The 14,375-nt window shown below is 37.7% G+C and overlaps 1 protein-coding gene across 7 annotated transcripts in view; it reads left to right on the top strand.

Annotated features, from left to right (window-relative positions):
- The window catches only part of mprip (myosin phosphatase Rho interacting protein), a 63,607-nt gene that overhangs the window by 44,564 nt on the left and 4,668 nt on the right, over nucleotides 1-14,375 (top strand). For 2 of the 7 annotated variants that reach the window (XR_012369210.1, XM_073866620.1), the window contains exons 16-24: nucleotides 855-3,446; nucleotides 7,361-7,508; nucleotides 7,595-7,712; nucleotides 8,292-8,451; nucleotides 11,210-11,314; nucleotides 11,529-11,615; nucleotides 11,715-11,877; nucleotides 11,970-12,055; nucleotides 12,377-12,440. Coding sequence is in view for 6 of the 7 variants with exons in the window: in XM_073866620.1 (XP_073722721.1) it covers nucleotides 855-3,446; nucleotides 7,361-7,508; nucleotides 7,595-7,712; nucleotides 8,292-8,451; nucleotides 11,210-11,314; nucleotides 11,529-11,615; nucleotides 11,715-11,877; nucleotides 11,970-12,055; nucleotides 12,377-12,409 (3,492 nt within the window). In the remaining variant the exon portion in view is untranslated. Of the gene's footprint in view, nucleotides 1-854; nucleotides 3,447-7,360; nucleotides 7,509-7,594; nucleotides 7,713-8,291; nucleotides 8,452-11,209; nucleotides 11,315-11,528; nucleotides 11,616-11,714; nucleotides 11,878-11,969; nucleotides 12,056-12,271; nucleotides 12,293-12,376; nucleotides 12,441-14,375 lie in introns of all 7 variants that reach the window. The other 5 variants (XM_073866621.1, XM_073866622.1, XM_055175515.2 and 2 more) reach the window with 4 other exon arrangements.

The following is a 14,375-nucleotide window of genomic DNA, read 5'->3' as shown; positions in this document are numbered from 1 at the left end:
AAAAAAAAACCCGATTAATTGAAAAATCGAATTTTTTGCCCAGCCCTAATGCTATAGAGTATTACAATCTGGCAGGACGTATTTGTATGTTCGTTTAATGTCCCTGTGTGTGTGTATTGTGTGTTTGTCGTCTTAGGGTTTGTTCATAATAATGTTTGCAATGCTTTAAGCATTTTTGGACTTCTGTATTTCAGACATACAGCCTTGTGTGGGATCATAGTCACACATAAAGGGTTTTTTGTTAATTTTTTTCTTAGTATGTTACCTTTTATTAGTAAAAGCAAATGTTTGGTGTTTCTATCTTACGTTTGTCACAGTTTTGTACACAAAACACTCCCCTAAGGCTTTGAAGATAATCTGTGTTGAATATATATTTCCAGGACATATTGTCATCTCCAAGTTTAGATTTAAACATTGTTGCTTTACATATTTATTCACTCTCAAATAGTAAATTTGAACAGACTTGAGTTGATTTTTTTCTCAAAAGTAGTTAAAAAAACAATAGTCTTATAGTTGTATGGCATGTAACTGTACTGGCATTTCTAGCTAGCACTAATTTTGCATTACTTACCCCCAAAAACAGCTCTCTAACCATGTAATATGCATGTATTATGATGATATACTAACCTTTGCCATTAATTTTTCTAGCGATCTAATTTGCATCATTCCATGAAAGACGCTGAATGCATTTACTCTCCCTTTAACCTTAACCGATTACACAGATCATGTAATTGAATATAATTTTGCCTCAAATCCTCAAAACGTATGGAAAATTGTTGATTATAATCTACAAATGAATGAGCATTATTCACCTATGCTGTTTGTTAACCAACTGTCTGGTCCCCTTTCCCAAGCTGGAGTCACCTTTGAGTCTTGAGACAGAGCCCCAGATGAAGAGGACAGAGCTGGTTAGTTCTCAAGCTCAGAGTTTAACAAAGAAGTACCAGGAAACCAAAGAGCTCCTGCAGCTTCAAGAACAGAAAAAGCGCAACATGCAGGCACAGCTTGGCCTTTCTCTCGCACACTGGCCCACAAAGGAACCTTGCCTTTCTGACACCAAACAAACTAGCACCTCGGAGGTCTTTCCCTCAAATTCCATTCAAAAAACTCTTAGTTTTACACTTCTGGATAGCGAGGGCAAGATTAGAGAGCTTGAGGACCTGATTGATGTCGGTAAGCCTCTGACGTTGAGGGAGCTGATAGAGCTCATGCACTCGCATAGCGAATTTGTTTGGGTACAGTCTACACGAGGACAGGAAAGAAAAGAGCACAGTAGGTCAGAGGAAATGACACAATGCCAGAAGCTGCTGGAAAGCCTTAAGAACCAACAGGAAATTGAGAACGAGACGATGAGGAAAAGCTTGGAAATGGCTGGAGATTGCATCCGGGATTACGAGGCCCGTTTGGTCACCATGGAGGAAATGTTGGGAAAAGTTCAAAGTCCGAAAATGGAGGGTCTAAAGAATCCTCACTCATCGGTTTGCTCTAGAGACGATTGTAGCAGAGATCTTTCGCAGCGAGTTGAATTGCTTGCGAATGAAAACGTAGCTTTAAACCAACGTTATCAAGAAATTGTTAACCAGCTGAGAGAAGCGGATAGAGAAATAGACAGGCTAAAAGCAGAGGTTTGTAGATTTCGACAGCATTCGCAAGGAAACGTGAACCAGGAAGTGACTGAGCAGGTGGATGAAGAGGCAACTTCCACAGGCAAAAATGTGTACGAGCGAGAACTCTGTGAAAAATCACAGCAGCTCCAACAGGCTCTTATTAAATTGGAGTTGCTTGGTAATAATTTGAAGGAGACAGAGAAAAGACTACAACTTAAAGAGGCCACTTTAAGGGGTCTTGGATTTCAGATGGCAGCAAATGACAGTCATGAGAAGTTGTCTCCGGAGACCGAAGACCTCAAACACCAGATTGAGGTCATTCAATCCACTCTTTCAGTAAAAGAGCAGATGCTTCATAATGCAGAGGAGATCTGCAGAGAACTTCAGTCCCAAAACACAGAGCTCATCACTAAAAATGAAGAAACCACAAGGATGTTTAGTCAAATGCTTGTAGATGCTCAGAAAGAAATAGGAATGTTAAAGGAGCAGGCAGGAGCGGATGTAATGTTTGGTATCGAAGCGGGAACAGAAAGTGGATGCCAGGAGTTGACCCAGAAAGAAGAAATACTTGCACGTGATGATATGATTGAGGAAGTAGTTGAAGAGTTTAACAGAAAGTCTAAGTCACTTAAGAATGTACTTGACTTGTTGGTTAGTGGCATTGAGAAAGTGAGGAAATGTGATTCATCTAGTGTTGACATTGAGACCAACATTTTGGATGGGGATAGGATAGAAATGATGAAGAAACTGTTGGAGGAAAAAATTCTACATGTAGTTTTAGGTGGGTTAGAGGAAGGTCATAAAGGCTCAGGGGGTGAGCAGCCCCTTGCAGCTATAAAAAGCGTTGTAGAGCGCATGTTAGTGGAAAACAAATTGCTGCTTTTTATGAATAAAATCTCAGAACCCACAAAAATGCAAAGTATTGTAACTTGCACAGAAGAAAGCACTGGAACCATGAAAACAAATACTTTCAGTCACTTGTTTGATGATGCCAAAAATTCTTGCATAATGAGAAATCTTGCAAATGTTATAGAAAGTAAAGTGGTCTTATTAAATCAGACCGCTTCAAGTATTAGCGAACCAACAAATGAGCAGCTCCGGTCTTCGGTGTTGACTCTTTCAAGTTGTAAAACTCAAGCGAGATGTTGGACTGAGTATGTTCGTGAAGCCATCTTGGATGTAATATGCACATACTTGGTAATTCAACAGAGTAAGGTGCTAGAAAGAGAGACGCGTCTAGATGTATCTGCCTGTGTGAATTGTTCTGATTTAAAAGCACAAAACATGAAGCTCAGATCTGAACTTGAACAAAAGGAGGTTAACGCAAGTTTCCAGAGCTCAGTCAGTGGAGACTCAATGGCAGAAACACGCATTCATATTGAAGGAGAACCAGTTGACTCTCTTGACAAGGCCATTCAGCTTCAGGACTTGGTGGCCAAGCATAAGAAGGAGCTGCGGGAATTAAAGGGGGCATACGAGCAAGAAGCAGAGATGTTAAGAGAGGAAGTGGCCAAGGCTGGTGAGACTCTGAGGTTGAGGTCAGAGGAGAATGTGAAAGAGATCGACTCGATGACTGTGTGCATGGAGAACCTTCAGAAGAAGCATGAGATGGAGTGTAGTAACTTACTAGCACAATTCAATCGAGAGATGGAAGAGCTTACAGACGCGGTGGGCCCTGATGTTGCCGAAATTGGAGACGATGACAAGCCAAAGTCGACTACCCTCAAACTACGAATCAAAAAGCTTGTGTCCCAGCTGTCTGAGGAAATGAATCGACGTGATCAAGGAGATGCGACATTGCTGCGCCTGAAATACGAGAAAGATCTGGAAAACCTTAAGGTCAAAACGTTCCGTGTCCTTGCTGTTCCCCGTTCATTATGACATGTGGCAATCTTAAACCCGACTCTTTCCCCTTCTTTTCTCACACTAACCCTGTTTTGTGACGCTTGGCCTAATAACTTTCACCAGTGATGCATGGCTGTTAACCTTGTGCATGATGAATTATAGTATGTAGACAGTGGATATGCTGACTGAGGAAGGGAAAATTCAATAAATGTCTAGGTACAATTACTTTAAATATCAGCAGTTATGCACAAATACAGTTTATTTCATGAGTGCATAAAGAATTTTAGAGTATTATTTCGTTACTTGACTTTTATCTGACTTAACCTCTTTGCCTGAATAACAGCTAATGCTTCATGCGAAATTTGTTATATGCATAAACTGCTGCTTATCTTTAACTGCAAAATGCCAGCTGCTGCTAAAGCTTACTTATTAATATTATACAACAATATAATGTATGGTAAAAAAAAATATATATATATATTCTTAACTATTTTAATATTTAATGTAAAATAAATTTTATTGTTTTATCTGAAACTAATATTGGTTGCATTGAATTGTAAATTACAGTTAAGTCCGTAGTATAGTCTGTTTTTTACGTGCAAAAGACGCAAAAGTTTATTTGACTCGTATGTGTACACAGAGGTTCGTCGCATATGCATTGCGACAAAATGCAACGCATCTCCTTAGCTACATACTACATTCTCCCGTAGACGCATGTGCGACCTTCACGTACAATGTACGTAGGGTTTCAAAATTCTGGCGGTGCGTGAACGATACACACGCACTCTTCGGATGACAAAAATTGCGTCACATGCACTAGTGTTGGCCGATATGCCCCATTTTAAGATCGTCCTATCGTCAGACTCTGAGATCGTGATACATGATAGTATCGGGGGACGGGGCAATCGTTTACTCATTTATTTATTTGTTTGTTCATTTTATACTCATTTATGAAAAGCCACTTGATTGGTGGACAAAAAAGAAGCTGATTTACTCTAAGGGCAACACTGTCATGACCACAACCTTTTTAAAACTGATGCCATTAATCCTGCGTGAAATTTCCAGTGTGCCAGGGAGCGGAAACAACATACTTCACTGGTTTTAAGCCCTTGCGCGCCTTAAAACTTCTCTATTGCAAGGAAATCCGCGTGTATGACAAGCTCATGTGCGAGGAAGAGTCTGATCATGCGCGTTTCAAGTTCATGTGCAAAAAGGAGTTCATGCCGTTCGCGTTCAGGTCCTATGAGAAACAGCATGCAAGACCAAGTGCGTGCGAGTCTGCGAGAAGGAATCTGTGCACATTACAAGCTCTCGTGCAAAATAACTATCGCCAACTATCGTTGTGAAGGCCGGAATCGGCAAAATGTCTGATTATTGTCGATTCACGATACTATTGTCTATCGCCACAACCCTAACGTGCGCTGTATGCGGATCAAAAAAATAGACTACAAAAGCTTAAAGTAATATGCAATATTTTTTGTTATATCCCTTTAATGACTATCATTTTGCAGTCAAACTGTGAACATGACTGTTACAAAGCCATTTTCAGTGATAAACTAATATGTGTGAGGTTAGGCTGATCAGCATTGGCATTTGTGTTCTTGTAGCTTGCATGTTTTTATTCATATTTTATGTCATTAAAATCCCAAATATTTAGCAAAAATAAGTTACAAATTAAAAACAATAGTTAGTTGGCATTCATGAGTTGCATTCAAGTTTAAGTTTTTCTTATAGTAAAAAATTTTCATATGTGACCCTGTCTGAAAAACCCAGCTAAAGTCTTTTTATTTCATTAACTATTTTCTACACAAACTCATCTTATATAATGTAAAGAACATTCTGTTAAAATATAACCTATCTTTAATATTGACTGATTCAGATCATGTAAAGATTGAAAACAGTGAAATTAATGGCTGAAATCAAACTTTGATGCTTGTTATCTCAGAATTTGAGACTTTGGTCTGGTTTTCACAGCCAAGGTCACATTTATATTGCGTATATTTATATTAAAATTAATTAAAGAAATGTATATTTTTTTACGAATTAATAGGCAGTTACGATAAAAGGAATTACACTTGGCTTATTAGACTTTGGACATTTTCTGAGACAAGAGGAAATTGGATTTTCCACCCAGAGAGTTGGTGTATAAACAAGTGCAGGTGTGGTTGTGATATGGGGACAGGAAGTTGATCTGCACTCAGCAGGAGATGACCTGCTGTAATGCAGTATTTCATGAGACAGACCCTATAAAAACAATTCGCTCATCTGATCAGGCCCACAGAATAGACAGCGGAAATGCGTTGCACAGTAGGAAAGGCCATTGAAATCCTCCTTGTGGAAACTTTTGAAATGAAACTCTCAGCCATGTTGGTGAATAGTTGCTTATTACTGAACTTGTCTTTGTATTTGTTAGGATGTCCTTTGTTGGCGTTTCTATGAACATAGAGAGTGTTTTTTATTGTTTTTTTTCTTTCACTGAATAACATTTACATGACATAAATATTATAAACTAAGCTTAGGGGCTGTTTACACAACAGTGTTCGTTAACAGGAACGTTTTTATACGGTTTGGCTGTTCGTTTACAGGACAACGGCATTTTGAGGTCCTAAAAACGCAAACTTTTGGAAGTGCACGTTTTTTAAAGTGCAAGTTTTTGAAAGCAAAGCCTTGTCGTCTGTGTAAACGCTCAAATTTTGTCTATAGACATGCGCGAGTATAATTAAAACAACAATGCCGCAGACTACAGGACTGTGTTTGACATACTAAGTTTGTTAACGCTTTTCCAAAAAAGTTTACAAAGTTTTGTCGTTTTATAGTCGGGAATAAACCTACCTAATTGGCCATCTAAACAAAATTGCTTGATGCTTTCACAGTCTTGATTGTTCGTATTTTTTCGCTATGTAGAAGAATTTGCATGTGCATAGATGTGCAGTGTTTTTTTACAAAGTAACATCGCCATCTACTGGCCTGGCACACGAAATACAGCTTTCAGTCAACTTTGTGGATCTGTGTAAACGTGGATTGTTTTAACAGCGATGTTATATGTACATTACGTTTATTTATCATTGTCATCAAAGATATTTAATATTAACCAATTGCGTTACTGGTATTGATATGATTGGGGGAGATCGCAACCGTCGGAATGGCCGCTCTAGTCCCGCCTCCCAGTAAAAATGAGCCAATCGGCAACCATTAAAGAATGGAAACCTCTGAGAGAGGGACTTCGCACATGCACAGTATCGGCATCGGTGGTCTTGTATCGGTCTTGGTGGTCTTGTTCCTAGAGGCGTTGCAAATATGCGCAGTGACGCAACTTTCTTAAAGGACTTTGTTGTTGTGTAAACGTGTCTCTGGGAAAAGGGTCCTCACAAAGTATGTATTGCCCCAAAAATTATTTGGACATGCAAGTTTAATATAAAAAATTTATTTCATTAGAATAGGAAAGAAGTACTAGTCGGATCAGAAATTTAACACTATGTGTGTCAACCAAAATATATCCATTGTTTTATCATTAAATAATGAATTAATTTAAAAGTTTCCATGGACTACCTTTCCTTAAATTGGTTTGACATTTAAGGCTAACACAGTGATATTCATACATGTGGCTCAAAAATTGTATATAGCCACTAAATAGGCAGTTGTAGTTGCATTTCGTGCTGCCACGATTGTGGGTGTGTGTGATCATATTACCTTTACAAAGCCATCTCTCACTGGCCTTTGTTGTCCCTTTTGTTCATCATAGGTTATTCATTTCTAGCTTTGCGTAGACACCGCTGTCTACACATCGCTAATCTATGTTGTCTGTGTAAGCGTTGTCCTTGTCTAACAAAATGTGAGTAGACTAGAATCAACCCAAACAACATGGACTAAACTCCTCCTTATCACCCGATTCCTTCCCACCCTTACAGGCCACATGCGAACGAGGTTTTGCTGCCATGGAGGTGTCCCATCAGAAAGTGATAGATGAGCTGCAGAAAAAGCACCAGCGGGAACTGGAGAAACTGCAGGATGAGAAGGAGAGACTGCTGGCAGAAGAGACGGCAGCCACCATAGCTGGTTCGTCAGGATTTAAAATACATCTAACATAAGTGTAACTGCACATTTAGGGTAAATGATGATTCATTTTTCAATCATTTTATTAGCTATCGAAGCGATGAAGAACGCACATCGGACAGAGCTCGAGAGGGAATTGGAGAAAACACGCAAAGCCAACAGCAACAATGAAAATGCGGACATTGAGGAAATCCGCAAGCAACACGAGTCAGTTGTTGTTCTTTTGTTATTCATTGCACAATAACAGATTGTGATGCAGTTAAATCTCCCTCAACCACACCTCTTCATTCCAATGCCCATTTCTCACACTATAGAAATAAACAACTTCAGATTTAATTGCATGAGTGTACTTGATGTTGCTTTGAGTTGTGGGTTCAATTCCCAGGAAAAAACACATACTGATGAATAAAATGCATGAAGCGAATGTACTGTAATATAGACACAAATGTCTCACACCAGCATAACCTTTATACTTCTCTATTTGTGCTTTCATAAGCAACACGTTTTTAAATTCAACATACTGTACCATATTAATTGAGGTGGATAAAGTGTTTAAGACTAATGCCTGGAGCTCAACTGCATAACTGCCTCTAGTTGCCAAATCCTTGGAAAACCCTGCAAAGTTGGTGATGCACTGCCAAATCAGGAGTGATTGCAGTTTTTTTCCAATGCATTGTTTGTCTACATGCCTATGATTTGCCCTTAGGCTCTTGGCTGTACTTCTGTCTAGACTTGTTCTTTTATCAATACTTAACACCTAAAAATGATTACGTATGTACATTGCAGGGAGGAGCTGATGTCGTACCAGAGGGAGATCGAGGTGTTATCTGAACAGTACTCCCAAAAGTGCTTGGAAAATGCTCATCTGGCTCAGGCACTTGAGGCTGAACGGCAAGCTCTCAGGCAGTGCCAACGGGAGAACCAGGAACTCAATGCACACAATCAGGTACATTGACCTGAGAGGTGAAGTGTGGAAATTGGCACTGAATGGAAATACAAAAATAATGACACAGTAAATGCTAAATTTTTCCACTTGCGTTGGATAAAATCTATGGAAGGTGGTTATTATACGATGGTTATTTCTGCCAATTTTAAATAAATTATTTAAATTATAAAATTGAAAACAGATTAAATTTTACTACGCAACATATCTGCCAAAATTGAAAATTAAATGAATTTATTTAACTTTTTTATCTATAATTTTCATTATACCCTGCCAAATTGAAAAATTAAATGCAATTGATGATTGCGACATTTCATTTTCACTAAAATCTCGAGGAAAGACGATATTAAAAGGCAAACATGAAAAAAGAAACCGCAAATACATTTTAACTCTTTCACCGCCAGCGTTTTTTTTAAAAGTTGCCAGCCAGCGCCAGCGTTTTTCATGATTTAATGCCTTCCAGAAAATGTTCTTCAAATATATAAACATACAATTTACCAAATGAAAGAACAGACCCTCTGCTTTTAAAAAAAAAAAACTTTTCATCCTACCTTCAGTAGTTCTTTTGTAATCAGATTTTGAATATGGGTAGGTTTCTGTAAAAACACCACATTTTGAGCAAAAAGCAGAGATAATTCCATTTTTGTGACGGATTTTTCATAGAGATCCTATTCAGAGCGATCTTTAAAACAGACACGGACATGCAGCAGCTTGTCATAGGGCAATACTTCCGGTTTTAAAAAGTTGTGGAAGTGGACCTAGTGAATAATAGCGGTATTGCGGAAAGACGGAAATACTCGTCATTGGCGGGGAAGCGTTTTCTCTTGATTGACGAGGTATCTCGTCAATAGCGGGGAAAGAGTTAAAAGGTTTTTAACTCTTTCCTCGCCATTGACGAGTTATCTCGTCAATTAAGAGAAAACTTTTGAATGAAAAAATGTGTTCCTGATAAGTTTTAATGGTTATCTGTAATACCGTGATTATCAACTAGAAAAAAATATTTATTAATTTTACACTTCGTGTATGTTTTGATAATTGTTCTGAATCTGATCTATAACTAAATTCCTTCACAAAAATGCAATTAGTTCAGCTTTTTGATAAAAATAATATTTTTGAAGGAAAAAACATTTAAGTTTATAAGCAGAGAAAAAAGTATAGATAGGATGAAATGTTTTTCCCCCTTTTTGTTTGTTTGTTTGATAGCAGATGGTCTGTTCTTTCATTATTGATTATTTGATATATTTGTATGTTTGTATACTTCTAAAAGAAAATTTTCCTGGAAATCACAAAAAATGCTGACTAGCAACTTTTTAAAAAAAGGCTGGCGGCGAATGAGTTAATGCTTACGCAATAATAGAGAGAAAATTCGAATTAAAATGTAAAGTTCAATTCATTTTATGTTATTCTTTTTTTTGGGTGGGGTTTACTTGCTCACGTAATGGATAGTGTTTGAGGCCTTGTCGGAGTGTCCAACTTTTGCTAGATTTAGCAACTTTTAGACCCCTTAACGGTGTTAAAATCATGCTAAATGTATATATGAGAGCTTTGTGGCACATGTTGCATTAAAGGTTAAATAAGACTAATAAAAATGTGACCTTGTTGGTGAAATGCTGGCTAAAGTCTCATAATCTAATTTATACGATTTCTAATTATAAGTTTAATTTCACTTTGTTTAAACAATAAAGATATTAAAGATATGAAGGTTATGTTTTCACAAAACATAACCTTCATGTCACTTGCAACAAAGCACAGATAACAACAGGCTTGCTCGACAGCGCACACACAAAGGTAAAGCTAATCTTTTACATTATAGCAGTAATTCTCAAAGTGTGGTCCGCGGACCACTAGTGGTCCACCAAACCCCCCCAGTGGTCCGCCAAAAGATGACCTAAACTAGGCAAGTGTTTATACAATCGTCACTTATTTAAGTAGATTTTTAATGCACTTGCAAAACTGTGATATTAGTTCTTGCCATTCTGTTTTAATAAGGTAAAAATGGAGGAGTCAAAAGAAAAGATCAAGCGTCAACTGAAAGCAGCTAAAATCCACAGATCTATTAGTTTTGTAATGTACTAGTTTTTGTTTCATGTGTAAAATCCCTGTATTTTTTTTCAGCATTTAATTGTTACCATAGTTACAACCATAGACTTCATATACCCACCACCTCAGTTTTAAACTAATGGCTCTTTGGAATGACCTTAAGTGGGACCTAGGCTGTTATAGTATGTTTAATGTGCAGTTTGTTGTTCATATTAAGCTGCAACTCATTTCAAATGTACTTTTTCAAATAAAATAAAATTCATATAATAATTTCTGAACATAGCATTGCATTTGTGTTAAAACAATTAGTTTTTGACTTGAAACAGTTGCATATTAAACTTACATTTAGCCTATCCTTCCTATTTTGTTGCTTTTGGGGGGCGTGTTAGAGTGAGATTTTGTTAGGTGGTCCTCAGAAAAAAAATTGGAAGATAAAGTGGTCCTTGGGCTAAAAAAGTTTGAGAAACACTGCATTATAGCGATGTCACGGTAGTGATTCTCTCCGACCAATTAGTGTTCTACAGTGTTTCCACGTCACGTTTTAGTATCAGCTCAGCCGCTTGGAACCTCAACCGAGGTGGTATTAACAAAGTATGGGGTACTTATACACAGTGGAAGAGCCCCCAAAAATAAGCTGACCCAAACATGCGGTACTATGCAATGGAAAAACGCCATCTGGATACAAAACTCTTATGCTTTATTTGTTGTTTTTGTTGTGAAGGAGCTAAACAACCGTCTGGCAGCTGAGATTACCAGGATGCGATCCATGACAAGCGAGGATGACACTGGCACTGGCATGCACGGCAAGGAATTGTATGAACTGGAGGTCAGTATCACCATCACATCTAATTGCTGAAGTATGGTCTGCATTGCATTTTGTCGCAAACGTCTGTGAACATGTACGAGTCAAATAAACTATACTTGCATTTGTCTATGCGCATACTTTTGCGTACACTTAAAAAACAGACTATACTGCAGGCTTAAGCCCTTTTTAAGGCATCCTGAAGAAGAAAGATTCATTGTTCTGCTTATGTTTACAGGTAATGTTGAGGGTGAAAGAGTCAGAAGTGCAGTACCTGAAGCAGGAGATAAACTCTTTAAAAGATGAACTCCAATCTGCCCAAAGAGTAAGTGGTATTTCCAATGCATCATGTTTTCATTTATGTCAACTATAAAAGAAATGAATGATAATACGACACATGACCTCTCCAACTTTGTGGTCATAGGATAAAAAATATGCAACAGATAAATACAAGGACATCTACACAGAGCTAAGCATCGTAAGGGCCAAAGCTGAGCGGGATGTAGGGCGACTTCGTGAACAGCTGCAACAAGCCCACGAGGCACTGGGGGAACCCTCACTGGAGGATGTGGAGCGCAGTGGTTACGGTACTGGCTTTGTAACTAAACGAACCGGCGTGCAGTAAACATAACCGCTTGTGTTAGGAGACAACGTCCGACTGTCACGTTATGTCTTTTAGATATCATGAAGTCAAAGAGCAATCCAGACATTTTAAAGATGGCGGCCGCTGCTGCAAAACGTTCAGAGCGTACCATGAGGTCAAAGGTGAGTTCTCAGTCCATTCTTATCATATCTACGCAGTTTGTCTGTTTCATAGTGAAATGTGTGATCATTTGCAATGTTTGATGATTTATTTAGTCCACACTGCCACCCTCAGGTCACTGGTTTATTTTCTTAAACTGTGGTATGGATTAAAGATTCAGTTAAATACTCTAGAATTTAGATTTCAGCTGTTTGTAAGCTGTATATTCTGTCCGACAGGAAAAAGCCTGATAGATGGTGGTAAGAAAAGTGTCTTTTGAACATTCCCCTTTCTAACACACAGTGGTGTGTGTTTGTTTTTCCTCCCTTTCCCTCTGTTCTCAGTCTGTGAATCGTGACATGCCATGGGACAGCTAAAGAGTTAACCATGAAGACCTTATGACTTTAGGTAAATGTCCTTGGAAAGGACAGTACATGTCAAACTCAAACCGCTATACATCCCTTGCATCAACAATTTGAATTGTTTTGTATTAAGAGGGATTTAAACATTTAATATCAACCACCTGTATTATTATATTTCCACACGTTGCTTTTTACCATTATGCATGCGACCCTGTTAAAATCTGTTAATGGTAGGGGTAGGCAGTTTGACCAAAATCATTATGGTATTTATAAGTGATTTTGTATCATCGTAATAACACACATACACGTTTATATATAAATATGTGTGTGAGTGATGGATGAGTGTACTACAAACATTTTTTTTGGTTCATTTACTAATTACTTACTACTACTTTACACTTCTTTGTATATATTCGTAAACCCATCAGAACTGTGACTGTAACTTTGGGACAACATGAACTTAAAATAAATCAAATGATTTTTATTTTGACTGCATTTTCTTAATTTAGCTGTATATGTCATCCATTTTAAATCATTAAAAAAGTTTCCAAAAATGCAATTATTTTGTAGGCACAATTATATTGTAATTTTTAAACATATAGGCATACCCCTTTATATTTAGTGAAACATTTTAGTCAAGTGACCCTCAACTTTTGATCAGTTGTGTGTGTACCGGAATGTGTGTATAACAGCATGATTCCTGTATCCTTGTAAACAAAATGGCTTAAATAACATACAAAATGGTAGGGCTGTGATGATTAATCGTGCAATGAATTACTGTGAAATCCTGGCACATGCAAAATCCACATGTGCAGAAACTTAAAGGATTAGTCCATTTTCTTAAAAAAATCCAGATAATTTATTCACCACCATGTCATCCAAAATGTTGATGTCTTTCTTTGTTCAGTCCAGAAGAAATTATGTTTTTTGAGGATTTTTCTCATTTTGGTGGACTTTAATGGACCCCAACACTTAACAGTTTTAATGCAGTTTAATATTGCAGTTTTAGGGGACTCTAGATGATCCCAGGCGAGGCGTGGGGGTCTTGTCTAGCGAAATGATTGTCATTTTTGACAAGAAAAATAAAAAATATGCACTGCTTGTCTATCTCCGGTCCTGTGACGCGCCAGCGTGACCTCACGCAATACGTCCTCACGTCAAGGTTGTGGTTTAAAAGTTTATTTTTTATTTTTCTTGTCAAAAATGACAGTCGTTTCGCTGGATGGGGCCCTTGTGCCTCGTTTGGGATCGTTTAGAGTCCTTTGAGACTCCGTTGAAACTGCAATTTTAAACTGTGTTGGGGTCCATTGAAGTCCATTAAAATGAGAAGAATCCTGGAATGTTTTCATCAAAAAACATAATTTCTTCTCAACTGAACAAAGAAAGACATCAACATTTTGGATTACATGGTGATGAGTAAATTATCTGGATTTTTTATTGGGAATATTGATTAATCCTTTAATTTGTGCCACAGAAGAAGTACCATTACAAGCACTATTCTAGAAAATGTCTATAAGAATATTTATATCGCTGTTCTTCAAATTGTTTCATGTATGTTCATGATAATAAGGAATAGTTTTAATAATTTTCTTTAACAAGTGTTGCTTTTTTAAATGCACATTATAAACGACTCAGATTCATTATGAACAAAACGCCGTAGTACACGCACAAGCTGTGCATTAAACACAGAATCGGAGCATTCAGTATCGATTTCAGACAGGTATTTTTAATGGGAAACACGATTAATCGTCACAGCCCTACAAAATGGAAATTGTGCATATATGAAAGAATGCCAAATGTTTTCTTCGGTTTAGGGGTTTGCGGTGGTTCTCAAACTAGGAGGCGGGGCCCCCTTGGGGGGCATGAGATACAACCGGTTGTATTACTTTTTTTTTAAGAGTACCTAGCGTCCGATTCACGATTTTACATTTCCTTTGGTTTGTAGGTGTGTATTAGTACATGATAACGATATGCAATAGTT

The sequence above is a fragment of the Misgurnus anguillicaudatus genome, chromosome 4 (genome assembly GCF_027580225.2).
Source record: "Misgurnus anguillicaudatus chromosome 4, ASM2758022v2, whole genome shotgun sequence".
Lineage (NCBI taxonomy): Eukaryota > Metazoa > Chordata > Actinopteri > Cypriniformes > Cobitidae > Misgurnus > Misgurnus anguillicaudatus.
The sequence above is the reverse complement of the archived record's forward strand: the minus strand, read 5'-3'. Positions and strand labels throughout refer to the sequence as shown.